Raw genomic sequence first — 27,798 nt, 5'->3', positions numbered from 1 at the left:
ACTGATGGAGGTGGGAAGCAGCGATGCGTGCGAGCGATGAAGCAGAAGGTCCAGGTTCCCCCACGGATGTTCCCAGCTTCTGTTTGAGGTAAGATGGGTACTAAGGAAACAGTGGGTGGCTCCTGGACCCTTTACCTCTGGCTTCACCTGAAACAAGAGCAGGCAGGAGGACAATGAGGGTGAGCAGCTTGTGGGTGCTTTCAGCCTAGGTCCTGACCAGTGGCTGGGCTGTTGTGACAGGGGCAGTGGCCCAGGAGGGGAGCGGAGTCAGGAGTCATCCCAGCATGGTGCAGAGCAGTGAGCCAAACCTGCCTGAAGTCAGGATTTGGCAGAGTGGGGGCATGAAGGGATTGTCTCCTTCCCTGGGTCCAAGCTTGTCCTGGGACCTTGTCATGCCATCTCCTGCTGCAGCTGGTCCTCCTTGGCTGCCCCAGTGGGTCGAGGTGTGGGAGCATCATTCTTGATGCTTCTTTGGGTATGGCTGGAGTGTGAGGGTTCCAGGGCACTGCTGGTGTGGTTGGAGTGGTGGCAGCAGGGTAAGCTATGTGTCCCTGTGCACAGCATCTCTGATTATCTGTGGCTCTGCCTGAGGGAAGGCATGTGGAGAGCATCCCACCGAGGTGCTGCCTCCTGCTCTGGTTGTTGTGCGCAGTGAATGTCGCTCTTCTTTCCTCCCTTTCCTGCATGATGGTCGCGTTGCTGCTCAGGTTCTCACCGTCATGCCCAGATCCACGCCCCGCAAGACATTCCCCTTTCCAACTTTGTCTCCCATTTGCCTTCACTCCCCTCTCCTCCAGGACCGTTTTCCTAGCTACATTTCCTTGCTCTGCAGTGGCACCAAACAGCCCTGGGAGCTGGTGGTGCTCAGCCAGCTGGAAAAAGCATCTTGGTGATGGATGTCACAGAGAGCGGTGGCAAAGCTGTCCCAGCCTGGAACAGAAGACCTGGCTGAGCAGTCCCGGAGGAGCCTCGTGACTGGTTTCCTTCCGGATTTGTTTCCTTTGGAAGCATCGGGCTGGCCTCCTCGATGTGTGTCCCCACACTGAGCAGTAGCGCCACGCTGGCATGCCAGCTCTGGTGCAGTGTGTCCAGGGGCTCCATCCTGCATCTCAGGGGGATGGGGACAGTGTGCAGCAAGGGGTTTCGCTGGAAGAGGAACGTGTGTCCAAGGGGATGCTGCAGCTCTCTGGGATTTTGTGGCTGTGACCAGAAGTAAGTCATGTCATGTCCTTCAGTGGACGGCAGCAGCCAGCGGCATTTTAATTACTGCTGCTGACAGCTGGGGACGATGTGGCCCCAGAGGATGTCAGGCTGTGGCTGCATTTCATGTGCCTGTTTGTCTTGGGGAAGGGTCATCATGGCTCCTTGCTTGAGCTGGTGCTGTGTAAGCAAATACCGTAATGCAACAACTACTGATCTTGGGTTTGTTATTGCTAAAGTTGGGGACAGCCAAAACAGGCTTATCCAAGGTGGGAGTTGGTTTGAGCTGCTGAAGGGAGTGGGGCTGTTGGGTGGTGAGCCAGGATGGAGCCGAGACGTGGCTGAGACCTGGCTCCTCATGGACCATGTGAGCAGCCATGGGGGTTGAGAAAACCTGACAGCCAAGCCCGAGATAAGGGCTGGGGTTCATTTCCCTTCAATATTGACCTTTGTGGGGGAGATGCTCGTGTCTGAGCTGCTCATGCTCAGCTCCCTGCAGCCCCGGGGAGCTCATGGGCTGGTGCTGTGGGGCTGCCCCAGCTCTCCACGCGGGGGTTCTGGGGTGTATTTTGGCTCAGGAATGAGCTCTCTTGAATGGAGACTGTGGTGATAAAATACACCCTCAGCCCTGTTCAGTGCTACTCTCGCCTCTGGCAAGCATCCCTGTGAAACTCGGCACTGTCTGGCTGTAGGAGTTACAAAAGCAAATTAGTAACTTTTAATTTGCTTGGCTGCTGCTGGCAGCTGCTGAGCTGGGTTTGGGGGATCTTTCTGGCAGGATGTTCTCATGTTGCCACCCTCAGCATCGCTTCTCTTCCAACAAGCAAATGTGGTGCTCTTTTGTGTTGGATCCAGATGCTTCATGAGTATATAGGTTTGGATCAGACCATGGGGACGGCGCTCGTGCCAGTGTCTGAATTACAGAGAAAGGTGGCCTTACAGTCTTTCAAAAACAGAGAATAAATCCTGTGCATACGTACCCCAGCCAGCTCCTAAATCCACATGGACACAAGTTGTGGAGCGCTGCCAGGAACAAGGACCAGCTATGTGGAGGTACCACTGCTGCTGGTGGGGTCTGAGGCCACATGAGGGCCATCTTGGTCATCTTCCCAAAACCTCCCCACACTTGGTGGAGGAGGTCTGCAAAGCCAGCAGCCACTTCTCCATCACTTGGATTTTTAAATTTTTTTAATGGCTGTAAATGAAGCCTGTCAGTGCAGATTTCCCTTTGGAGTACAGCATAGGTCCATGGAGCTTAGCAGCCTTGGGATGGGAGGACCCGAGGTTTGATATGCTGCGATTTTTATTTAGGACTTTGATTCCTGTCAACTGATCAAGCAATTTCTCCTCCACATCCTGCTGCTCTCTGCAGCCTGGTGACACACTGGAGGGCTGGCTTTGTGTGGCTTCTCTATAATTACCTCCTTTTCTCCTAATTTACCATTATACCTTACAAACTGTGTTTAATTGCAGTGTGATAATTACAGGCGATCTCCTAGCGCATCGTTTTAAAGCGCTCAACCCGCTGAGCCAGGGACAGCCAGCAATTTCCATCCTCAGTGCCAGCGAGCTGCGCCAAAATGGGTGTTTCTGTGCCCGCTGTATGTGAGAGGGACCTTTGGAGCAGATAATGAGCTTTGCTGGGCTGGGAAGGTCACAGCCACTATCTCATTACTTGCCCTTATGGTTTCATCCTCTTATTGCAAGGCATCAGCGTAATAAAAGAAGCCAGCAGGCCAGCTCGGGGCATGGGTTTGTTCTAACTGGCAGGAGGCTTCAGCTTGAAGCTGGGTACGGAGGCATCAGGGCAGGGTTTGCCCGTGGGCTCTGTGGCCATGCGTGGCTGCCAGTGGGACTTTTTGGGATAGGGAGAGGAGCTGAGCTGTTTCCAGAGAATGAGGTGAAAACGTGGTGCGAAGCGCCCTGAAAATCTGCGGTTTGGTCTCGCATCTCCCTGTGCCCATCCCTGCGGGGTCCATGTCTCTTGTGAGGAGGAGCTGGGTGGTCCCTGTCAGGCTGGGAGGATGCAGGATGGGACAGGGACAGGATCCTGACACCTCCCTGCCTGCAATCAGAGAAAGAGCAAAGTGGGGGGACCTGCTGCATTGCTCCAAGCTTGCAGGACCCACGTTGCCCATCGTGGCGCTGAGGATGTGCAAAGGGCTCTGCTCTTCGCCTTTCCTGGGGGCATTTCCACCCTTTCTCCTGGCTAATGATAGTCTTAATGCCCTTGCAGTGTGGTGCTTGCAGGGGAATAGTTGTTGAGCTCAGGCGGGTGGGCATCTCCATTGGTGTGACAGCACTGCTGAGTTGCTTCCTGGAGTTGCTGATGGCCACAAATAGAAATCCAGAGGCTGAGAGGCTGACGCTGTAGGACAAACCCATGTTCAGAGCTTGCAAACACTTTTGGCTGAATTATTTCTGCCTAGCAAAACTGCATGTGATGTGTATCATTGGAGCGCCTCATGATGCTGAAGATGGATGTTATGATGGAGCTCGCCCTTGGGACACTTGCATTGTGTTTATGGATTTAATTTCGCCCCAGCCAGTTTGTGCTGGGCTGATCCTGCAGAAATCCACCTGTGACTGGAAGCTGTGGTGAGAGCAGCAGGAGCAGGTTGGGGATGGAGATACACAATGCAGGATCAGGTTCTTCCATGCTGCACTTCCTGGGGAGTGGAGAGAGCAGACATGAATACAAAGCAGAACATCTTTTTAAATCTGATGGGTAGCACGGATTCTATATATTTTTTTTTTTCTTCCCAAGAGCAGAGTCAAACTTGCTGTGTTTGTTCATCATTTGATCTGAGTTTTGTTCCTGCCTCTTCCTGCAATGAGGGGGCTCCGTGAGGTGGGACTGGGGGCAGTGGTGAGCACCCAGGGGATGTGGCTGTATTCAGGATGTCACCAAAGGCACGTGTGCTTGCCCCCTGCATTTTTCTTCCTTGTGATGCGATATTCATTCTCTCTGCTTTGTGCTTCTTCACCTAAAATATGAACACCTGATGCTTTGTGTCACTTCCCTGGTGTTTTTTTTTTTCTGATGTTGTTGAAGGAAAAACTTACCTTCCCTGGATGAGACTCTGATCCTGCTCCTATCCAAAGGAGAGGTTTGATGAAGAATTGATAAATTGGAGCTTTTGTTGTGCAAATCCTGGTAATATCAGGCCAGGTCATGGAAGCTGAAGCCCTGACCCTGTTGCTTGAACCAGAGAGACCTTGATATCCAGGTGCCACCTGCAGCCCAAATCTAGAGTAACCTGCCAAGGGCTGAATAAATCACATGTGAAATCCATGTAGATGGAAACAAAGAAAATAACTAAGTCCTGGGGATTGTTAGAAGCCTGTTAAGACATTCAAAACTCTCTCATTTTAAGCCTTTTGGATAGCTTTGAGTTTTTCAGGCCAGCATTTATCTACAGAGGACCTCCCTTGGTATGACGATGGGTTGGAGCTAGTGAAGCACAAGCACAGTAAATTGGCCTGTAAGTTGACAGCCTGCCTCCAAACTCCTATATAATTTCCATAAAAATCATATTATCCTACTTTTAAACATAAGAAAAAATTTAGTGCATTCCAACTTGCAGAGATTTAAGGGAGGGAGGAGGTGTTACAGCCCTGCCTCTGTGTTCAGCTTCATGTGGGGTTGGGTGTTGATGGCAAAGGAAGCAGCAAAGCCAAGGTGTTTCAGTCTAATGTGAAAAATAACCTAAAAATAGAGTTCTGAGGGCTGGCTTTCTCTCATCAGACAATAGAAAAGCAGCTTGCGTGACCTGGCAGTGTCCCATCCCCGAGCGGACATCCTGCACCAGGAAATGTCCTACTGGGTGTCTGGCACACGTGGGAATGGGTGATGCTGCAGCCATGGCGATACTGAGGGGGGGTCTGGGGGCTGTGGTAGTGGTTTATGGCATCGAGGGGTTCTCCTGTCAGCCTAGGTTGTGGTGTCCCAGCTGTCCCTTCCCTGGTGGCACAGGACAGGAGCGCTGTGCATTCTGCAAGGCGTCACTTAGAGTGCATCCTGTGAGCCCTCCTTCCCCTGTGTGTCTGCGTGTGTCCCTGTGGCTGGTGGGTCCCGAGGGTCTGTTGTGGAGAGAAGAGGGCTTCTGGCCATGGTGAATGTGTTATGGGTGCCAGGCCGGGCCTTTTGGTGTCTGCTGAGCTCTGTGGCTCTGGGCAGGAGCTGGGCATCCTTCCTCTCTGCCTTCTCGGAGCAAAGGCCTTGCTGGCTCCCAGATTTGAGCATCCTCTCCTGTCTGTGGCTGTTACCCTGGGGACCACTGTCCTGTCTGCAGGGTTGGAGATGGAGGTGGCTGCTCAAGATCTTAGGGCAACTGCAAAAGGCTGGGCTTGGCTGAGGTTTGTGAGAGCCCAGCCTGGGCTCCCAGGGACCAGCGATAGGGTCAGGGACAGAAATGGGCTATGGGGCTGGGGCATGGCAAGCCAGGCTGTCATGGGAGGTGGGGCATCACGAAGGCTTCGTGGACTTGGGGAAGTTGTCAGTGTTGCAGCCATCTCCTTGGAGATGATTCAGGTTTGGATGGTCAGAGTTGCACTGTCCTTAGCCCCGTGGGTATGGGGGATTGTGCAAAGCTCTGGGACTGTATTTCATAAAACCAGGGTCTTGGGAGAGGAGGAGGGGGGTAGTGGTGGGGAGTCAGCTCTGGACTCACCACGTGCTAGTGCTGGCTCCATGACAAGTTTCCAGGCTGCGCTGGGTGCTGACATGTCCCTTCCTCCCCTCCAGGCTTGCCGCGATTTCCTGGACTTAGCTGAAACTCACAGCCGAAAATGGCAACGGGCACTGCAGTATGAGCGGGAGCAGAGGATCCGGCTGGAGGAGACCATCGAGCAGTTAGCCAAGCAGCACAACAGCTTGGAGCGAGCCTGCCGTGGGGCCCCTGGCCTGTCCGCCAGCAGCACTGGCATCACCAGCACGGCCAAGGGTGAGCACCGGCAGGCCAGACAGTGGGGCTGGGGCTGTTACAGGGCAGAGCCCTGTGGGAAGCCCTAGGATTAACGGGGACTTTCTGCTCGGTTGTTCCCAGCAAGTCGGCAGAGATGGGAAGGATGCACAAGGCAATACCCTGTGTGTCCCCTGAGGTTGTTTTTTTTTTTTTAACAAATCCCATTGCACCATAATTGTCCTGCTGCTCCTTTCTTGGGGACTTGGATGTTCCCAAGATACAGATGTGGAAGAGGGCTGTGTCCCCAGCTTGTTCATGCTATTCCAGACTATTTTGGTAGCCTTAACCCTCACCGGTGGGCACACCTCTGGCTGCTCGAGGGCAGCTATGGTGCTTGGAGGTAGCCCAGGCTGCCCTGGCACTGTGGAGTTCCCAGCTGTGTGGGGTGGCGATGGCACAGCCAGGGCTCATTTGCTGCTCACAGGAGTTACTGGGCAATAAAATCTAACAGCTTTGCATATTCGTGCCAGATCTCCTTCCCTGTGGGAGGCATTAGCCAACAGCTGGGTAGCCAAAAACTGTAAATAGTGCCTTGTCTGATTTTTAAAGGATATATAGACTCAAGGGACAGAATAGCGGCTGTTACAGGGGGTGGTGGCAGTGCCAGGCACTGCCCTTGTTCTTGTATGGCCTCAAGGAAATGGCCTCAAGTTGTGCCAGGGGATGTTTAGATTGGATATTAGTAAAAATTTCTTCCCTGAAGGGGTGGTCAAGCATTGGCACAAGCTGACCAGGGAGGTGGTGGAGTCACCATCCCTGAGGGTGTTTAGAAGACATGTAGACATGGTGCTTAGGGATGTGGTTTAGTGATGGATTTGGCAGTCCTGAGTTAATGGCTGGACTTGATCTTTTCCAGCCTAAGTGATTCTGTGGTTCTGTGGCGCCGCTGGGGAAGGCAGGGGGGAAACTGCTGTAGCACCAGGCTCTTGTGGTTGAACCCCAGCTGGTAACGAAGTGTCATGCAGCCGCTTGCTCACTCCCCCTCAAAGGGGTAGGGAGGAGAATCTGAAAGGAATGTAAAACTGAAGGGTTGAGATAAGAACAATTTAATAATTGAAATAAAATAAAAAGAGTAATAATGATTCTAACAGTTATAATGAAAAGGAGGGAGAGGGAGAGAGGAATGAAATCCAAGGGGAAGAGAGAAAAGAAAACAAGAGGTGCACAGTAAAATTGCTCACCACCCGCTGACTGGTGCCCAGCCAGTCCCCGAGCGATGATCCCCTGGCCCTGGCCAACCCCCCTGCCCTCCAGGTTATACACTCAGCGTGACATGCCATGGTGTGGAACACCCCTTTGGCTAGTTGGGGTCAGCTGTCCCGGTTGTGTCCCCTCCCAGTGTCCCGTGCCCCTCCAGCCCTCCCGCCGGCAGGGCCTGAGAAACTGAGAAGTCCTCGACTTGGTATAAACATCCCCCAGCAACAGCTGGGACCATCAGTGCGCTGTCAGGGTTGTTCTCGCCCCAAATCCAAACCGCAGCACTGCACCAGCTACTAAGAAGAAAATCAACTCCGTTCCAGCTGAAACCAGGACACAGGCACAATTCCAGCCCGACCCCATTGCAGGGGGTGACCCTGCTCCTTTGGAGGAGTGTGGGAATGATGCAGGGAAGGAGGTTGCTGCTGGGGAGCTGAACCAGCTGCTGAGCTGGACGGGTCACTGTAGCAAGGTGGCTTCATCTGGGGTGACTCTTCTGGTCCCTCCACATGGCCTCGGCAGTGCTGTGCCAGATGCCTGCGACATCACCATCACCGGAGCAGCAGTACTGCCCAGAGGTCTTGAGAGAGGTGACCAGCTCTGCCCGTGTGCCCTGCATTGGTGAGGTTGCTTGACTGCTTGGTGTGAAGTGCATAGTGAGCCTGCACCCAGGGAGCAGTGCAGCAAGGACAGGAGCAGGGGAGCTGCACCGGGTCTCAAAAGTCACTGCTATTAAAGTCTGCTCCTGGCTTTGTAGTGATCCCTCCCACCACAGCAGAGAAGAGAGAAGTTTATAAGTGCAGGGCTGGAAAATCTGAGGGCCAGGAAATCTCTCTGAGCATCACCTGAAACATGTGACTTTATTTTTTTTTTTCTTTCCCCCCTCCCCCCCCCTGTTTTAATCCAAACCAGATTGCCTGGTAGACAGGGCGGTGCTGGGGTGGCAGCCGCGTTAGTGGTTGGGTGTGCGAGTCACGCGCATGTGTCTGGCTCGGGCAGCCTGGTGGCATTTTTGGAAGTGTTCCTGAACACGGCAGGGAAGCCTTGTATGCCTGGATTGCAGAGCAGGACACAGGCTTCCAGGGCGCATCCTTGCTTTTAGGAGCTGGAAATTGGTATGGCATCCTTTTGCGGAGTGGGATGGAGAGGAGGGGGAAAAGCTGTAAAGGGAACCAGCGCTGGTGGGGACAGGAGGAGGGTGGGCTCTGGGCACAGGCTCGTGCTTGACGGATTCTGAAAGGGACCAGCAGCACCTGAACATCTCAAACCCTTTGTGCCAACAGGGAGTGTGCAGTCTGCAAAAGGAGAGGCCAGTGATGAAGATGAAGAGACGGAGTATTTTGATGCCATGGAGGATGCGCCAGCTTTTATCACTGTAACCGCAGACCCCAAGCACCACAGGTAAAAGCCCCTGCCCCAGAGCCATGCGTTGCACGGTGCAACCTGGTGAAACCTGCTGTCAGTGCAGAGGGAGCACTGGTTGCCTGGTGGTGTGCTTGGGCTTGAGGGCAGCATCCTCTCCCGTGGGGCTACTCTGGGTGCATGTCCCCCAGCAAACGGGCTGTCTCTGCCCAGGGCTCTGTGCTACGCCTGTCTGCTCTTGCATTCCTGGAGCAAGTGAGGCTGAGGATGGTCCCAGCTGTAGTGAAGAAGGCAAGCATCAAACCTGTGCTGTGGAAAGCTGAGTCCTCTGCCCCAACAGCTGATGTGAGCTCGAGGGAAGCCTGGGTAGGGACTTGGAGGGAGATCTCTCGGAGCATTGGGCAGAAGCAGGGAGTATCTTGCCTTTGTCTGCCTTGACCTGCTGTGATGCCTCCCTGGGCATCTGTCTGGTCTGGAGGTACCTGTGGTCTGAGCCATGGTCACATTGCTGGGCTCACTGGCAAAAGCAGAGGCTCTGCACCCATGCTGGGACATAGGCGCTGAGCATTCCCTCTCAATGCCTGTGCATGGCCTCCATCACCTTGTTGCCTTCGAGGCAGCACCCTGGGGTGGTGCAGGGAGGTGCTCCAGGTGATGTTGGCTATGCTGCACCACCTCCAGTTCTTCTCTCCCCTTCTCTGCTCTTTCTGGTGTTTACCAGCTGGTACTTTCTTCCCCACAGGCGTTCAGGCAGTAACCTGAGTGGGGCCAGCGAGGGCCACCCCGAGGACTGGAACCTGGAGGACAGTGTGAGTTGGCCGGGCAGAGTGGGTGGGACAGTCCCAGTGGGATGAGACCAGGGGACAGGAGAAGGAGAGGAGGTTGTTGGAGGGACTGTCCATCTGGATCCCTCCTGTGCCACCAGGATGGAGCAGAACTGGTTGCTCTGTGAGCTATGGGCAGGGGACAAATGTCAGCAGCCTTACAGCAGCACCCCAGACACCATCTTGAGGGAAGCAGGAAAGTGTTGCAGGGCAGTGTCACCATTGTTACCGTTGTTTCCCCTGTGCTGTGGAAGACAGGCTTCCAGCGATGCTTCCCAGCACAAGTGCACACAGTATGTCCTGAGCTGTGGTTGCTGCTCCTGGGAGCTGTCAGGTCCAGTTGGGTCATGCTGGGCTGGTCCAGCTTAGACACGCGTTTCTCCTGTTGCTTCCACAGGTCTTTGAAAGCTCAAATCAAAGCAGCTGCAATGAGTCCACTTGCAAAGATCTCCTGCCAAAGAAAAGGAGACGGACTCGCATCCCTGACAAACCCAACTACAGCCTTAACCTCTGGAGCATCATGAAAAACTGCATCGGCAAAGAACTATCCAAGATCCCCATGCCTGTAAGTGAGCATGTCCCAGGTGCTGAGGGCAGGCCGAAAGGGTGCTGCTGTGATGCCAGCATTGAGGGTTTGATTTGGACATGGCTCCTGGCTGTGCAAAGGATTTGGATTATGGCTCCGGGTGGTCTGGTCAGGTGCTGTGGTAGCACAGCAGCCTTGAGCGGGACAGGAGCATGTCATCAGTTTCCAGCCCAGTCCTGCACTGGCAGAGCCCTCTGAAACCACCTCACTCATTTCCCCAGCCCTGCTCTGCAGCACCCATCAGTGTGTCCTCCCTGCTCAGCTCTGCTGACTCTAAGCCCTGCATTTTTACCGGCAATTTATTTATCCCTTGAAATCATCCGTCTGCTGCCAGAGAGCCAGCACAGCCAGAAAACTAAACCCGCCAGGCAGGAGGAGGCTGTGCTCAGCGGCTCGGAGCTGTAGTGCTAATTGCTTTGTGGTAAATAGCTCTGGTGTCGTGGCTGTTACATTAGGGACTGTTTGAGTTGGGTTGGCTCTTTCTTTGGGACTGATCCATTCTCCTGTGCCAGCTGTGGAGAGCCCTGGCAGCTTGCTCACATGAGTCCCAGAGTGAGCTGGAGCAGAGGGGATGTTGCCCAGGTGTTCTCTGCAAATCCAACTGTTGCAGAGGCAAGGAGGGAACCAGGACACCTTGAATCCCTGAGGATTCAAGTGTTTCAAGCAGGAGCTGGAAGAAAAAAAACCTACAGCCCTTCTTTTCAAAGCAAACCAGCCCTTTTCAGGCTGCTGCTTCTCGAGCAGGTCTTCACCACCCCAGTAAGCAGCATGGGTGGGACTAGGTGCCATTGTAAGGAATCCCATTTCCCCAAAACCCAGAAGCACTGTGGGAGAGTTGTAAACCAGCTGGGGGTGACTAGGGTTTTTTGTGGTGCTGACTGGTGTGGAAGTAGCCCAGCAAAGTGTGGTCCATAGCCCTGGCACTGTGTTCAGGGTCCTTCCTTTGCTGGGTAAAGGGGAGGAGCATGTTACAGAGGCTTGGATGCTGAATTGATTGTATTTCTGTCTCTTCCTAAAGCAGTGCCTGACGCTCTCCAACTGAGAGTGACGCATGTCTCTTCCTTGTGCTATTTCCAGATGAGATATACAGCCCCGTGCTGTCCATTAGCGTTTCTGCAGCAGCATCAGTATCAGATGAAGGTGTGATGGGTACAGAAATAAGCTCAGAATGTGAAATACCAGCAGCTGCTGGTGTCTGGAGAGAGGAAATTTATACCTTCCCTATCAATAAAATCATTCTGGGATCTGCTAAAGCTGAGTCTGAAGCTGAGGGCAATATGTTCTGCTCGAACAGCAGCCCCCTGATGTGGCTCAGGGGATGTAATTACTCCATCCCTCCCTGGGGCAAGTGGATCTGATTTCCCAGCATTGCTGTCTCAGTAACCTGTTCAGCAGAGCTATGGGCTGTAAAGAAGGGGCTCAGCCCAGCATCAAGTGCTCACTCACTGTCAGTTCCTCTCTGGATATCTGTACAGATACAGAGGAAGGAAGATGCTTTGCACCTCACAGGCTCAGCCCAACACGGCATTTCCTTGCTGGGGCATTCACCCCAAGAACAAGCAGCCTGTGGGAAGACAACAGGGTGCAATTTAATCTCCTTTCAACAGATATTTTAAGTTCTCCTTCCATAGTAAGTGTGCTTGGAGCACAGGAGAAGGCAGCAGCTCTGTGAATTGAAACGGAGCTGCTGAGTGAGGGCTTTCAAGCTGACGTTGTGGTAAATGGAGTGAAGGAGGAGGAACAGAAGGAAGCGGAGCAGCCGGCTCAGGGAGGGCTGTTTGGAAACGTGGTTAATTATAGTACAAACTGTTAATGAGCATGTTGTGTGCACCCAGTGATGGGAGTTTCTCTTTCCGTGTGCTTCAGCTGACTCTTGGCAAATTACGAGCATTTCTGAGACCTGGTCCCCTTCCTGAGGGATACGATGGACTGAAAAACCTCTCTGTACAAACAGCATCCGCCTTAAATTTTCCTCTGAATGAACAAATCTGCAGCATTGAAAATGAAGAAAACAGGTTTAGGGATTTTGTGTTTCGGGTGGGTTCATTTTCCTTCCTCCATGGAAGGGTTTTGCTTTGCTGTTGCCAGAGCAGTGCTGGTGGAGAGGATGCAGCTGCCGGCTTTGTTCTCATGCCGCCTGCATCTCTCCTGAGAGTTGTCTCAAGCCGGCAGTGATTTGATTTTTTGTGTGTGGATGTGATGCTGCCCTTTCTACACAGCTCTTTCTTTCTGGGATGCTGTAAGTTCCCTGCTGCTTATAGGGCTTACAGGCTAAATCCCCAAGTGGAACAGTCTGGAGTTTGTTTTCTTCAGTATTAAATACATAACTTGGCTTATAGAAGTCATTCTCCCATCCTTAACCATCTGCTTCTTCTAAAATAGATTTCTTTGTTCTGAACTGAAAGTAAATGTAAATTTCACATCATTTTGAGGCAGAAGACCTTTTGAGAAGAAGTATCTCCATCTTCCTTTCAATTATTTTTTTTTATTTCGATTCTTTTCAGAACAAAAATTACTGCTAAAATCAACCCTTTGTTTTTTTTTTCCCCAGAGATGTTTGCAGCCTGTCCAACCTTGCAATTTACGGCAAAGTTTTCTAATTGATAAAGCAATGACTTGGGGGTATAAGTACAACACTTTTGGGGTCTTCCAGGACAGGGCTTCCCCTCTGCTCTCTACTCCATGGGGCATGGCTGCTGCCACTGCCTGTAGCTCACACATGCAGTTTGGGTGCTGTCATGGGGCTGCAGTCCCCAGGAGCAGGGAGACCCTGAAATGGAGCTTTTCAAGGTTTCCTGAGCAACTCGGCTGCGGCCTGGCATGGGGGTGGCTTTGCCACGAGGTGATGGAGGGCAGCCTGGGGAGCAGCACATCTCTGCCCCACGTTGCTGGATGCTCGTGGCTGGTGGGATGCTGGCCAGGAGACAGGAGGGACCTGATCTCGCTGCTGAGGCTCGTTTTGGGGGTCACTGCTGCTCCATCACTGGAGCAAGGTGATACCTGCGTAGTTCACTGGGCTGCCGGCTCCCTGGCCCACCTCTTCTCAGCTGGAAACTTCAAAGCCTTCATGCTTTTGTGGTATGGTTCAGGGAGCAGAGCAGAGCACATATTTCTTGCCTTGATTTAACATTTGAGTGATGCTGCAGAAGCAGTGTGTGCCCAGCGTGCCTTGGCACATCCAGCCCCACGCTGTCAGCTGCCCTGTGGGGCTGCTGCTTCGGTTCAGCAGTTCCCATCTGCCTGGATCCTTGGCTCTTGGAGTGCGTAGCAGCGTGCTTGGAGAGCCAAATGTGTGGGATGCCAGTGGTTAGCAGGGCACAGTGCTGGGGGAAAAAGGCAAAGGATGAAGTGCCTGGCTTGGCATCTCTCCTGCTCTGCTAACTCTTACTTGTTCCCCTCCAGGTAAACTTCAACGAGCCACTCTCCATGCTGCAGAGGCTGACAGAGGACCTGGAGTACCACGAGCTGCTGGACAAAGCAGTCAAGTGCGAGAGCTCCACGGAGCAGATGTGCTTTGTCGCTGCATTTTCAGTGTCTTCCTACTCAACAACTGTCCACCGCACCGCAAAGCCATTCAACCCTCTGCTGGGGGAGACCTATGAGCTCGACCGGCTGGAGGAGTTTGGATTCCGTTCCCTGTGCGAGCAGGTGAGCTGGTCTATGTAGGGGCTCTGCGTACCTTCCCTGCTGCTCATGTCCAGCCAAAGCAGCCCTTCCCTGAAGGAGACCGGGCATCTCCTCGCACTGAGCCTTCCTCCTGGCCAAGACAGCCAGTGCGTTGCTATTGGCGCTGGCAGAAGCAGCTGCACGTGCAGCCCAAGCCATTCTTCAGAAGCCAAGTGTGCCCACTCCAGTGTTGCAGAGCAGGAGGTGGGGAAGAAGGAGAGGAGAAAGGTGCCCTATCACCCTGCCAGGTCTCCTGGCAGCCGTTCTGGAGCTGGGGTTGTTGTCACATCTCAAACCTTGAGCAGAAAGGAAGAAGCTCTCCTTACCCGAGCTCCTTTGTAGCTATAAAGTGATGCCCCAAATGGTTTTGGGATGTCTTTGGGCCAGAGGGTGTCATAAGGTCTTGTTTCTTGTTGGACTGCAGAATTTTAGTTTCAGAGCTTGGGAGCAACCTGAGAACCTCTGACAGCCCCATGCTCTACCCACAGAGTGCATCTGGCATGCATCAGTTAAACAGCAGGTCTTAATTAAAAACCTGGAGTGCTTAGTGAGTTGTGACCTGTGAAGAAAATGAACTGTTTAATATTTAGCACACTTGGCTGGTTCGGCCTGGGTTCCTGGGGAGAGATGGGGCCATTTATCACCCCTTTCAGGGGGGACATCGCTTTGGTGGGGCCTCTCTGTTCTTCAGGAGGTGGCTGTGCCATCTTGGGGACTGAGCAACCACCACGTCTTTTCAGTGTTCAGAAGCATCAAACAAAATCACAAACCTCTGTCACTCTGCAGAGTCTGATGCAGGTCCAGGACCTGCAGAGCTGTTCAGCAGACCATGCCCTGAGACTCGTAGGATTTTTGGAGGGGCATTGCATGGGAGAAGGGTCTTACTGCTAATCTGGACATGCCATGCTGTGCTGTATGATGTTTACAGCAGATGTCAGACATGTGGACAGGACGTACTGAGAATATGCAGTGAAGGAGGCTCAGGCTTGCACCGGCATCCCTGTGTCCCCCTGACATTGTTCAGCTCGTCTCTGTCCTCCTCCTCATCTTCTCCAAGTCATGGCCCTTTGTACCCAAGTCTGGAGCAGTCACTGTAGCAGGTGCCATGCTCTGCCATCAGCAGGGGACACAGGCACGTACAAAACCCCTCTGTGATAATGGGTGCCCAAGCTCGACAAACTTGGAAAGCTCTGGCCTGAGGCAGGATAGCAGCTTCTGTCACATCCCTTCTCTCGGCTGCGCTACTCCAGGCAGTGACAGACTCTGTGGGGTCTCCTGGAAACGTGAGCCCTTGCTCATGACAAAAGGAAAGGTCCTTCAGTAGATATCTCCAAGATTCGTGTCTCTGCTGTCCCTTTGCACCATCCAGAGCTGCATGCCCGATGTCAGCCAGCTTTGATCGTCCCCAGCGATGCCCACATGGTCTGTCCCAGTCTTGGGAGCTCATGCCCTTGGCTGCAGTGAGCCAGGACACTGCTGACCAGAGTGTAATGAGCTACAACTGCGAATGTGCCTCCTGTTCCTGCTCTGCCCAGCCCCTTGCCTGCTCCCAGGAGGCAGGTCAGAGGCTGCAGCATCACACCTTCACCTCCCCTTGCGCAGCAGTGATTCCCCTGTCCTGCCACACAGCCAAATTCCCCAGCTGGCTTTAGGCACAGCAGAGAGAAATTAGGAGTCTCTGTTCTCCAACACCTCCCTGGTGCCCCGTCTCCCTGTGCTGTCACCCTGCTCATCCCAGTACTATAGGAAGTGGGTGGTTCCTTATCGGGATGCTCAGTCCATCCCTTAGCCAGCAACACCCCTCATCCCTCCAGGGTCCAGCCGGAACAGGAGGCTGGGTTTATATCCTCATTTGGGCTGTGGTGATGAAGCCCGGTGCTGCCTGTCAGGTGCTGCTGGACAGCGCTGACCACATCACTCCCACACCTTGCCATCCCTTGTCTCATTCCTTCACCCTCCGTTTCACCACCCTCCTTCCTCCATTCCTGTTCCATCCCAAATAAATGACCTGCTCTGAATTGCTTTCTCTGGTTGGTCCCAGTTTTCCTGCATCTGTACCCAAATCTGCTGTTTCTGACACCTCCATGTTAGCTGAGCTGCAGGCTGGCCTGAACCCTGGGTGCACCCTCCTGTCTGGTCCTTGAGTCCTTCCCTCGCTGGCACAGCACATGAGCTTCATTTGAAAATAGGTTTACTGTAACTTGGAACAAACCCGCTCCCTTGCAGCGCTCTGGAGCCTTCGGTTTATGAGCGGAGCCTCTAAATCTCCCTCCTGGACCCACCTCAAAAGGGCACGTTTCAGTGACAGTAGCTTTGTGCTGATGCAGCGTTGTCAGCGCATCTTGCCCCGGTGCTGCTGTCAGTGCGGGCAGCGTGGGGTAGACAGACACCCTTCCTGCTGCTCTGAACTTTCCTCGGATGCTGCATGCGCTGCTTAGCCCACCAACACACTGAGCGAAGCATTGATCATCTCGTGCCTGAAATCCAGTTATCCAAATAGGATTTTCTCCTGCTGGTGACAGTGAGATTTAATGGAGAGGTCTTTGCTCTGCTCATGTTTGTAATCCAGTAGCTTGGGGCGCTCAGCCTGTAATTATATTGGTGCAAATAATCTCTGATCTCAGCAGTGCAGCTGTCGGAGCTTGGTGGTTAGTGGGTTCCCAGTGGTGGGTGGTGCATGCTGGGTCGGCTGTGTGAGACCCTGTGAAGGCAGAGCCCTCTTGTTGGGGTGTCCTGCTCCCACTTTGCTCTTGGGCAGCTTTTCCAGTGCAAGGGAATGTGAGTAATGTCCTTTTACAAGTCATGCCCAGGACAGAGGATATTGTTATCCACCTTTCCAGCCCAGTGTGTCTGTAGGGGCAAAGCCAAAGTCTTGGCTGAGCAGGTCCGTGTGTCTCAGACAACCTGGAGACTTGCATCCCCCGGGAATTCCCAGGCAGAGCAGTGGGAGCCGCTGCTGGTAGGAGAGGTGCTGTTACACTGGGATTACTGGGGATCTAGGCTGGATGTTGGCACATCACCGTTTCTCAGTCAGGACCCCTGAAGAGTGGGGTCGTGTCCTGGGGTCACAGTACAGCATTGTTTCACAACGGTAGTTGATTAAATTAACATTTTATTGATAATGCTTCAAATAATGTGCCTTAGAAAATCCTGGCAGGAGCTCGGTGCATCTCTGTTTGCTGCCAGGGTACTTCATGGGAGGTCACCCTGATGTTCAGGAGGAGACCGGAGTGTTCAGGTCAGCACAGCAGAGCAGCCTGAGGGCTAAAGCTGGTGTGCGGCTATTGCCTCTCCTAGGAGTCACGCTGTGAGACTCGCCAGGGCTCTCCGGTGCTGGTGGCTGTGATCTTACGGGCTGTTTCTCCTCTCCTCCAGGTGAGCCACCACCCCCCGGCAGCTGCCCATCACGTCTACTCCAAGCGAGGGTGGACGTTGTGGCAGGAAATCACCATCGCCAGCAAGTTCAGGGGCAAATACCTCTCCATCATGCCACTGGGTAGGTGACTTACACCGACAGGATTGGGGCTTGCTTTTTTCCCTGCACTGCTCATGCAATACTCAAAGGTTAAAGTAACATGCCAGTCCCTTGGGCTCTCCCAGGGCTCAGTGAATTCTACCCCAAGCAATGCAGAGAGCACAGATTTGTGCTCCTGATCACAGACAACCCGACAATAACTCGTCTGCCCTGGAAATGGAAATTACACCAGCTGCAAAGGGAGACTGCTTTGCTTGCTGCTAGCACCATAGTGGTTTGGAAGTATCTTGCCTGCCCATTAATTGATTTCTTCTCAAATGATATATAAAGGTTAGCTTACTCCCTGTTTTAATCCTCTCCCTGGCAGGCAGATGCACTAAGCTGCCTGCTTCCAGTGTTCTGTTTGTCTTCTGCCTGTCGCCAGGCTGGGCAGCACACCTGGGGCTGGTCCCAGAGCTGTGGTGGTGCCTGGCTGGTCTCGTGGCACTGAGAATCAACCAGGCAGCTTGTTTCTGACCTGTTTTTAAAATTAGTGCTTTTGAGGGGGTGGGAAGAGGGCAGAGGGCCTTGCAGCTCTCTTGCTGCAGCAGCCCACAGAGCATGCAGCAAGGGAGGGGTGAATCCAGACCCGGCGCTGGTTGGGAGCTGATGGTGGGGGATGCAGGTAGAGAGGCCAGGTTGGCTCTGGGGACAGGCATGGTGCTGGGGTGCTCCAGGGGAGCGTGCCTGCAGCCCTGCCCAGCCATCTGCCCTTGCTGAGCCCAGGCACCCCTCTGTCTGCAGGTGCCATCCACCTTGAGTTTCACTCCAGCGGGAATCACTATGTCTGGAGGAAAGTCACCTCCACCGTTCACAACATCATTGTGGGCAAGCTCTGGATTGATCAGGTCGGTGGCTATGGGTCCAAGGTGATGGGTCCTGCCTGGCCTCACCGGGCTCCAGGGAAGGGGCAGGGGGGCTGGAAGGACATTGCCCTCCCTCCTGGGGTGTATGCCAGTGCTGCCTGGTGTCCCCACCATACTCCTGCCATGATAGGAAGGTGTGCTTTCCTGGCAGGGATGAGGGGGGAGGCTTCTTGGGAGCTCCTAATGGCTCTTCCCAAGGCCAGCAGCTCCATGCAGCAGGGTGGTCATATGCGTGGTGGGTTCTACTGTGCTGCTGGCGAGCCACAGGGCTCGTGGGGGTGGTCGCTGTGGTGGCTACAGCCAGAAGTAATGCTGCAGCTGGTGTTGATCTGTACCTGCACTACAACTAACACCTGATTTGTCTCCTTGCAAAGTCTCTCACTCGCTGTGGTTCTGTGTCTTTTATCTAGTCTGGTGAAATAGAGATTGTTAACCATAAGTCAAAAGATAAATGCCAGCTGAAATTTACCCCCTACAGCTACTTCTCCAGAGATGTCCCCCGAAAGGTACGTAGCCATCCATCTCCCTGCTCCTTCTAGCAGCCTTGTGTGGGATGAGACCTGACTCTTACCTCTAAGCTGGGCTCACAGGATCCCAGTGTCGCAGCTGGGATGAGCCCCAGCACGGGGCCAAGGAGCCACACTGGCACCTCTGATGTGGGTCACCAGGGAGGTCTGGGGGGAGGGACCTCCAAGCATAGCCACTGTTTTGGCTCTCCAGGTGCTGGAGCTGCCACAGAGACTGGAAAGGGTTTGGTGGGCTGGAGACCCACCTGTGTGGTCAGAATGGGCCAGCGTTCCCCCTGTGCTGGGCACAGCTGATATCTGAGGACATGCAGTGCCAGGTCCACCTGTTCTTGTTGGGGCACCTGGAAGGTGTTCTGCCCTCCTGTGCCTCTCCCTGTGCTCTGGATGTTTCCAAATGCCACCAGAGCCATCTCCTTCTGCCAGGTGACAGGGGTGGTGAGTGATGCTGATGGTAAAGCCCACTACGTAATGTCTGGCACATGGGATGAGAAGATGGAGTGCTCCAAGATAGTGCATAGCAGCCACGGCAGCACCAGCATGGAGGGCAAGCAGAAGACAGTCTACCAGACGCTGTCTCCAAAGGTCCTGTGGAAGAAGTACCCCCTCCCGTGAGTCCCCTCCTTGGCGTGGGGTGCTGTGCTTGGGGGTTCAACAGCCGGATGGGGATTAATGGCATCACCCTGAGTCCCGTGGGAGGGAGGGGGCTTGTGTGCCTAGTTGTGAGGACATGGGAAGGGGACCAGGACTTGAGTGGCTGGTTTGGCTTTTTCGATGTGAGCACACGGCAGGAGAGAGCAGGTCCCTGCGAGAGGAGGGTGGCTTTTGGGGGGATCCGTTGCAGGTAGGTTTTGGGCAGGTGAGGGTACTGTTTAGGTTTTTTTGGGCTGCTGGCTATAGTGGGGAGGTGTGTCGGCTTTCTGCCTTGCTGCTGCGTCCCTGGCCATCTTGTCCCACTGGTTGCTTTAGCCCTCTGGAGACCGGTCCTCTCTTGAGACTCTTACCCACGGTGGGGCTGCTCTGTCTCCAGCCTTCAGCAGCACCAATGGCCGGTCCCAGCTTTGGAGGTGCTCTGTGGGAATGGTCCCCCGTGGAAAGCACCCTCCGCTTGGTGCCACTGGTTCTGCAGTCGGGGATCCAGCAGCTCTCGGGTGAAGCAGTTTCATGTCTCAGTGGTGCAGCGCAGCAGCCAGGCTTGGCTTTTAGCTTCCCTATATGGAGCCAACAGAGGAGGGGTCTGCTCCCCTCCAGGACACCATTGAGGTGTCATTGGCATCTCCACTTAGAGGGTGGGAGGCAGGGCTCCCTAAATAACCTCTGTGTATCTGGTTTGGGGTAGCAGGAGAAGCGTCAGTGGGGCTGGGGTGAGATGCAAGGACGCAGAGGGCCGGGGGAGCTCCGCTCACGGTAGGCACCGTCTCCACCACCTGATCAGGGCTCTCCGCCTGCAGGGAGAACGCTGAGAACATGTATTTCTTCTCTGACCTGGCCCTCACCTTGAACGAGCCTGAGGAGCGAGTGGCCCCCACGGACAGCCGGCTGAGACCCGACCAGCGGCTGATGGAGAGCGGCCGCTGGGATGAGGCCAACGTGGAGAAGCAGCGGCTGGAGGAGAAGCAGCGAGCTGTGCGCCGGCGGCGAGAGGCCGAGGCTGTGGAAGCCCTGGAGGAAGGTAAGATGTTCTGGGATGCTGGCAGGCGGGGACTGCCCGCCCCTCGCTGCAGGAGGGGGATGTGGCGAAGAAAGCCCACCGGCTTTGCGGGATGAAGGAAGGACCCTGCAGCTATTTGGGGGCTGGGGGAAGCGCGGGAGTTGCCGGCTTTCAGGACAAGCAGCCCTTAGCCCCTGTTTCTCCCTGGACAGGCAAGGACTACGAAGGCTACATCCCACTGTGGTTTGAGCGCAAGCTGGATGCTGTGACGGGGGAGCTGATCTGTGTTTATAAGGGCGGCTACTGGGAGGCCAAGGACAAGCAGGACTGGAGTACGTGCCCTGACATCTTCTGAGCCACTCTGCTGGCACCGGGGTGGCCGGCCCTGCGCCTCGGTTCACCGGGACAAACAGAGGGACAGTGAGGACACGCTGGCACCGTCCCGCCGGCAGTTAACAGTGCGAATACACAGAGTCAATACATACAGAAATTTGAAAAGCAAATCTAAACAGGGATTCCAAACCTATTTTTTTACGCACTAATAAATAGCATCCTTTTCTTTTTAATGATGGCTTTTTCAGCGACTAATTAGGAACGAGAACACGTGAATCTGGTTCGTTTTTAGCCTAGCATATTTATTGCTATCAGGAGTTGCTGCCTATATCTTTCAGCGCCTCAGCTTTATCAGCTGAGACGTCAACTTCCAAAGATGCTCGCATTGTGGGGATGCTGTGCATTTGTGTGAGCTCTTTTCTTTGGTATTTTTTTTCCCCATTTGTGTGTGACTTTATAGAATTATTTAAAAAAAATTAATAATCTGCTTCTGGTTCAGGTTCCTTCAAAAACAGACGTGAACTAGCCTGCATCCTGCTCAGAAAGTGTCTCCAGGGGCTGTGGCACTTGATCCTCGAGGCTCTAGGTGGTTCTCACAGTGCCCAGTCATCCCAGTAGCACCAATCAGGATATTTTTTTTCTTTACTTTTCTTTTTTTTTTCTTTTTTTTTTTTTTTTAAAGAAGTGTTTGAGCAGATTCCCCGCAGTCTGCCGTGTTTAGTCAAGGCTTAGGACTGTCTCTAACATGATGCTTTGTGAGAGTGATTTGAGTGAGGTTTGGTTTGGTTTTCCTGCAACCACATCCAAAGGGGAAAACGGCCTCGCTGAGGCTGGGAATGCCTGGTAGACACACAGAGGAGGTCTGCAGGCCAGCGATGCTCGGGGGTTCCAGTACCAGCTCCCTCTCACTCCATACAGCTGCAGCCCAGGGGTTGGCAGGAGCCTGGACCTCGGTGCCAGGTTTGCAGGCAGCATCTCCCTGCTGAGCTCTGCCTGATGCAAGCGGGAGGGGAGGGAAGAGATGCTGTGGTGCCGCTGGGATGCAGCCTTGGTCCTGGGTCTCCTGTCCCTGTGTCTTCCCCATTAAGCCAGATGGGTCTGATCCACAGTTCCCTGGCACTGGGGGTCACAGGCTGAGCCTGGAGGACACCCACAGCCCGGTGCCCGGCTCCGTGCCTTCTCCCTCGTGGCTGGTCTCGCCCAGGAGCAGTTTCAGGTCATCACTAAAGCAGCCTGAGCACAGGGCGGGGGGAACCCCATGTCCCCTGCTCACCCCTCCTGTGTGCCATCGCCTTGCTGCAGCCCTGGACCTGCTGGAAGAAGCGGAGCAAGCCCTGCCAGCCATCGGCACGGAGCAGGAGCCAGCGGTGCTTGGGCGCCGGCCACGCAGGCAGGTACCGCTGGTCCCCAGCAGCACAGGGGAGGATGGGGGTGGCAGGGCCCTGAAGATGGGATCTGCTGGGCCAGAGAGTATCGGGGAGGCCTGGACACCCACGTTTGCCCTGTTGGATCTCGTTTTTGATGTCATCTTCTCTGGGTCTTCATCATATCACAGACTGCTGCCTCCCGGGGTGAGAGGCCAGCCCTAGCCGGACTGTCACATCCACATTGGAAGATAATTAGCAATAATAAACTTTGAGGCAATGGTAACTGGAATACCCAGGCTGCACATGGGACATTTATGCAATCAGGTTCCTCAACCATCAGTCTCCTCCTGGTCAGCTTCTCTTCCACCACCTCCATACCTGTTACTTACAGCAAACCTACGTGTACAGTATATATAGACCTTGTACGGCGTAACAGTAGTGAGTGGCTATTGGAGTGGCAACACCCACTGATTTCAATGTACCCTTTAATCTTATTTATTTGCTTCTAATTTATATATATATAAATATATATAAAATTATTTTGCTTAAATTTCTATGGTACACAATAGAAGAAAAATAATGAAGACAGAAGTGTCTGTCTGAGTTTTTGTAGCATGAGTACGATTTCCCTAGGCTTGTCCGGAAGGTAGGGTTGTAGGGGTGATGGTGATGGAGTAATTCCCAAAGTAGAGAAGCAACGTTTTGCTCCAGAGCTGGATGTGATAGCATTTAAAAGGTGTTAGAAAGACATTCCCTTCTGGAAATGATGCATTTGGGGTTTGAAGGGTGGCATTTGGTATCCTCCGTGTTCAGAAGTGGGATGCTCCGAGCCACTTCCCAGCTCTCTGGGTGTTACAGCAGCCGGTCTGGCATGTTTGCTGCTTCCAGAGCCTTCCTGGAGGTTTGCTTGTGGCTCTGGTGCAGCTCTTAAATGATCCAGACTTCTGCGTTAGCTGTTGAATGCAGCCTGCGGAGAGCTGCCGGATGTCCCAGCCCCAGGATGTGCATATATCCTTTGGAGATGGGCTTTCGCCTACCTGGGAGAGCAGAGGATGCTCCACGCTAAACCTTGATGCTGCTGGCTCAGTTTGTGGTGGCAACCAAAGCTGCCCAGGGGATTTTATCCCACTCGAGGCCCGAATTGGTTTTGTAAAATGGGCTAGAAATAGAGCTCTTCAAAATGCCTTATTTTCCTTGTTTGCTTTGTCAATGCAAGTGTTGCCTGAGAACTTGGAGAGGTGAGAAACTCCTGCACGGGCTGTCCCCAAACCAGGAGCCGAGTGTTCCTGCAGCGGAGTGGGAGCGAGATGTTGCTCAGTAAGTGCTGGCACCAAGGGTCCTGCTGGGCTCTGGGACCCTGAGGGGTCCTCTCTGACGTACCTCCCATCTCTGCGCCTGCCTAGAAATCGCCATCACGGACCCTGCACAGCTTAGCAGAGCTCGGGGGAGCGCGAGGAGCACCCTCCACAACAGAAGTCCCCCGTTTTTTAGGTTAATTTTAAAAGTTGCTCTATCTTCCAGTGATCATCTAGCAGCAGCACTTAATCAGAGCACCATCTCCTGGTCTTTCTATTCCCCCCAGAGGATTTTAATGTCATTCCACTGTAAATGCTGTTGAATGTATTTCTTTTGGAACAATATATTGTGAGTGATCCCCTCTTCTCCTACATGGTAATAAAACTTGGATTCGGGAGTTTTAAAAGCCACAGTGCTGAGATGGTCACTCGCTGCCCAAGGCTGCAGGTGGGGGTCCTGGAGGAGCCCCGAGGCGGGTGAGCGCTGGGGTGCGCGTGGGGGCCTGGGCATGTGGTGGATGGTGGGTGAGGTGGCCAGGAAAGGGACCAGAGGGGGTGGCCCAGGGGAGGAGATGACCCAGGGAGGGTTGTTGAGAGGAGGTTGCTCAGCGGAGGGGGGCTGTGGGAGGTGGCTCAGACGACAAGGAGGTCCAGGAAAGTGGTTCAGTGAGGGAGAAAGATCAGGGGGAGGTTGGCCAGGGGAGGAGATGGTCAGGGAAGGTGACTGGGGTGGGAGAGGAGGGCCAGGAGAGGATGTGGCCCAGCAGAGATTGTCCAAGGCAGGAGGTGTCTGTCCATGGGCAGGTTGCCCAGGGGAGGAGGTCCAGGAAGGCCAGAACATGAGATGCAGCCCAGGGGTGGTACCCGTGGAAGGAGGTGCTCCGGGAAAGATAGCTTAGAGAAGGAGGATGAGGGAAGGGGGTTGCCCAAGAAGGAAGGAGAGCCAGGGGAGGAGACCATCCATGGGAGATGTCCCGGTGGAGTTCGGCCAAGGGAGAAGATGGTGGCCCAGGGGAAGGTGCCCAGGTAAGGAGTTTCCTCTAGGGATGGTGGGAAGGAGATGGCTTCAGGGACGTTGTCTGGGACACGCAGTGGCCAAAAGTTGAGGCCCAGGGGATCTGGGCAGGGGAAGCCTGGAGTGGGCAGAGACTGGCCGGCTGCTGCAGCGTTACCAGGCGACAGACACACACAGCCCTGCCTGCCTGCCCTGCCTGCCTGCCTGCCCCAGCCCAGCTTGGCCAGGTGAGCACGAGTTGGGTCTGGGGTGGGGGACTGGGCACTGGGAGCCTGCCTGGTGGTGGGGAGGAACCTCCGTGCCTGCTCTGGGCGCAGGCAGCGGGGCACCGGGCACACAGTTCCTGGGTGCAGCAAGTGCGCCGGCACCTTGACTTTAACGAAAGGCAAACCTCTGCACCCTACAGCACCTGCAAATCCACCCACCCACCCACCACCCCTGCGGCGTGGCCCTCAGCCTGGCGCCACAGCTCTGGGAGGTGAGCGGGCTGAGCTCTGTGTTGGTCTCGGCGTGTTCACCCTGAAGCCTAATGAGTTCACAGGGGGCTCCTAGAGCTCCTAGAGGCTCACCCACACCTTGCCTTGTGTTGCAGGCCTGGGTGGCAGGCATGGAGCTGGAGGAGGCTGTCTTCAAAGGGCAGAAACGCAGTAAGGCTCACGCAGGTGCCTGGCGCTGCACCTGGGGCATGGGGGTCCCTGGCTCTCCCCCGGCCCCAGACCAACACCCTGCCATGTTTCTGGGGGGGCGGCGGGGGGGGCTTGTCCCATCCACTCCATAGCAGAGCGGTTTGCAAGCCCCGGGTGCAAGAAGCCAGGGCTGCTGCCTGCTGCCCTCCCTGCCTGTCCCCACTGGAGTGCCCCCCCCGGCCTATCCCAGCCCCTCCCCAGGCTTTAAGACTTGCTGCTCTGTCCTGAACAGCATCGCCTCTTTCCTCCTCTCTGCAGACCTGGACCCAGGGAAGCAGCTGGGTTTTGCAGGATCTCGGGCAAGGGAACACCGGGATTGTGGGCTGCACCCCGCTGATGCCCGGCTCAGCCAGGTGTGGGGCGTGGGAAGGGGGGGTCACATCATGGGGGTGCAGTGGGACCACCCAGGGGACGATGCAGCCCCAACACCAGGGTGCTCCTGCCTTGTCCCACAGCCTGGTGCACTGAAGTTGTCTGAAGACGGGTGGCCAGCGGTGCCCCGTGCCCCGCGCTCCCCTCTGCGGCGGCATGGGGTGGCTGTGCGGGGCACCACCGGCGCCAGGGATGGTGACATCTCTCCTGACACCTTTCTTGATGGCTCTTGGATGGCTGGTGAGTAGGGACAGGGCACTTTGGTACTTTCTGGGCTCTGCTTTGCCCCCCTGAGCCTGCCAGCCCCAAACCCTGCTGCAGAGGGTGCCTGGCTGGGGCCCAGCAGGTGACCTGGTGCTGGGGAAGAGGATTTTGCAGCTAGAGCTACTTAAATAAAACAACAGCGCACCACAGAGACCGAAATAGCAAGTGCTAGAGAGCAAAGCTGTACCCGGGGAAATGTCAGAGGGGCTTTTGCAAAGGGCAGTTTCGGGACCATCAGGTAGCAGCTTCCCATTTTTTGTGATGGAAAAGCTAGCAGTATCCCACCCCTGTGCCCCGCTGCGCCGGCCAGCCTTTGTGCTGCAGCTGCTGCTGGGCTGTGCTGCCACGGCAATGCCTGGGAGCATCCGTCAGGGTGAAAAATTACCCTAGTTTACAAAAAAAAAAAGGATTATATTGTGTTTTTTTCTTTCGGAAGCAGTTGAGGTTGAGGATCTTGCTGGAGGGGGTGGGATGCCTTCAGTGTTTGTGCTTAGGCGCACACCAAATGCTTCCTGGTGAGAACAGGCAACGCCGGTACCTCCAAGCTGGTTCAGATCCAGCTGGATGGGATGGCTCCTTCCCATCCCTGCCTGGGTGCAGGAGAGGCTCAGGGCTCTGCTTTCCCATGCAGAGCTGGAAGGACACTGTTCCAGGTGTCCCCGGGGTGACGCCAGCCCTGTCCCATGGGAGGAGCGCTGCTGCAGGCTGGCTCAGCTCCTGGGCTCCCAGCGCAGCCCGGGGGACCGGAGCAGCTCCAGCTCTATCTGCACAGAAGACTTTGCTGCCAGGTTTGGGGAGGTCATGGTGGAGTCCCTGCTGTCCGAGGAGGAAGATGAGCCTGCTGGGGGTGTCCCTACTGAGGGAGACGACCCTGGGCAGGATAAGTCCTTGTTCCCTGCAGGGAGAAGACTGGATGTCCAGCAACAGTTGGCGATGGAGCCGGCCAGATCTCTTTTGCAGGGCAGGTCTCCACCTCTGATGGGAAAGGAGAGCCTGGAGTCTCTAGGAGAGAGGATATCCAGACTAAGCCAGAGCAATGCTTTGGGGATGGCCTGGGGGGGTCCCTGGCCAGACCCCTCCAAGCAACTGGCCCTGGGTGTGCGGGGCTCTGCCCATGGGAGTCCACGCTCCAGGGAAGATACGTTGGCCATCGCCTTGCATGGTGAAGACCTGGCTGCTGGGCATCCTCAGAGAGGTGTCTCTGCTGGCAGGGGCACGGCTGGGGCAAGGAGGGGCTCTGCCCATGGCAGTTTGCCAGGGGCCAGCAGAGCTGGGACCAGGGGACATCTCACCAGCAAGCCCCTGGGCTCAAGATGGCAGGAGCCACCTGCTCTCCAGGGACAGCATGGAGGGGCTGTCACCCTGGCTGTGGATGACATGGAGAAGGAAGGTGCAGGCAGCAGGTGGAGGAGAGCTCGCTGCTCAGCTCATCAGGAGTCCGGGCCGGCTGCGCGGTGCTGGCGCAGGGCTGGAGGAGGATGGAGAACGGGGACCAAGCAGGGGGAAGGGGCACGGCTGGGCCAGGGACCCTCTCTCTGGGCAGGTGCAGTGAGCTGTGTGCAGGGCATGGAGGCAGGGACCAGCCCCAGTTGCTCGTGGGGTTTGTCTGGGGGGTGTGAGCTCTCCCCCCAAAATGCCATTTTTCCTGCAGCGGGACCCCCTGGGCGATGTGGAACCAGGACAGATCTGTCACCCCGGCCAGGACGAGCGGCTGCGTCCTGGTGGCAGTGTGGGAAGCAGAAAGCCATGCTGCCCTGCAAGGTACACCCCTGGGCTGGCTGTGCCCTGCTGTGGGGTACAGCAGGGTGGGTGTTACTGCTCCAAGGGGACAGCCCTGGCTGTGGCAGGGTGCACCAGGTGGCCAGTGCTGGATGAGCGGACAACTGCTGGCTCTGCCTTCTGCCCGGGTGTGGAGACCAGAGGGATTGTGACCAGGACATCAAGCCTGGCCACAGTCCTTGGGTCCCACGTGATGGCCAAGGGAATGCACAGGGAAAGGAGCAAATGGGTTTGTAGCCCCACTCCTGGCTGCCACTGGTGTAGCTGGTGTCACTGTGTTGGTCCCTGCAGAGGAGCCAGGAGGGGAAGCGAGAGCTGAGATCTCGTGCG

The 27,798-nt window shown here is 55.0% G+C and overlaps 1 protein-coding gene across 1 annotated transcript in view; it reads left to right on the top strand.

Annotated features, from left to right (window-relative positions):
* Positions 1-23,759, top strand: part of OSBP2 (oxysterol binding protein 2) — a 119,804-nt gene extending 96,045 nt beyond the window's left edge. Inside the window, 11 exon segments of the mRNA XM_037375990.1 lie at positions 5,948-6,146; positions 8,648-8,765; positions 9,469-9,535; positions 9,948-10,115; positions 13,539-13,784; positions 17,178-17,298; positions 18,061-18,164; positions 18,593-18,688; positions 19,133-19,317; positions 20,158-20,378; positions 20,570-23,759. Of these exon segments, the coding sequence (XP_037231887.1) occupies positions 5,948-6,146; positions 8,648-8,765; positions 9,469-9,535; positions 9,948-10,115; positions 13,539-13,784; positions 17,178-17,298; positions 18,061-18,164; positions 18,593-18,688; positions 19,133-19,317; positions 20,158-20,378; positions 20,570-20,712 (1,668 nt within the window). The 3' untranslated portion in view covers positions 20,713-23,759.
* Positions 23,760-27,798: the final 4,039 nt, after the last annotated feature.

This window comes from Falco rusticolus, chromosome 1 (genome assembly GCF_015220075.1).
Source record: "Falco rusticolus isolate bFalRus1 chromosome 1, bFalRus1.pri, whole genome shotgun sequence".
NCBI classification, from domain to species: domain Eukaryota; kingdom Metazoa; phylum Chordata; class Aves; order Falconiformes; family Falconidae; genus Falco; species Falco rusticolus.
The sequence above is the reverse complement of the archived record's forward strand: the minus strand, read 5'-3'. Positions and strand labels throughout refer to the sequence as shown.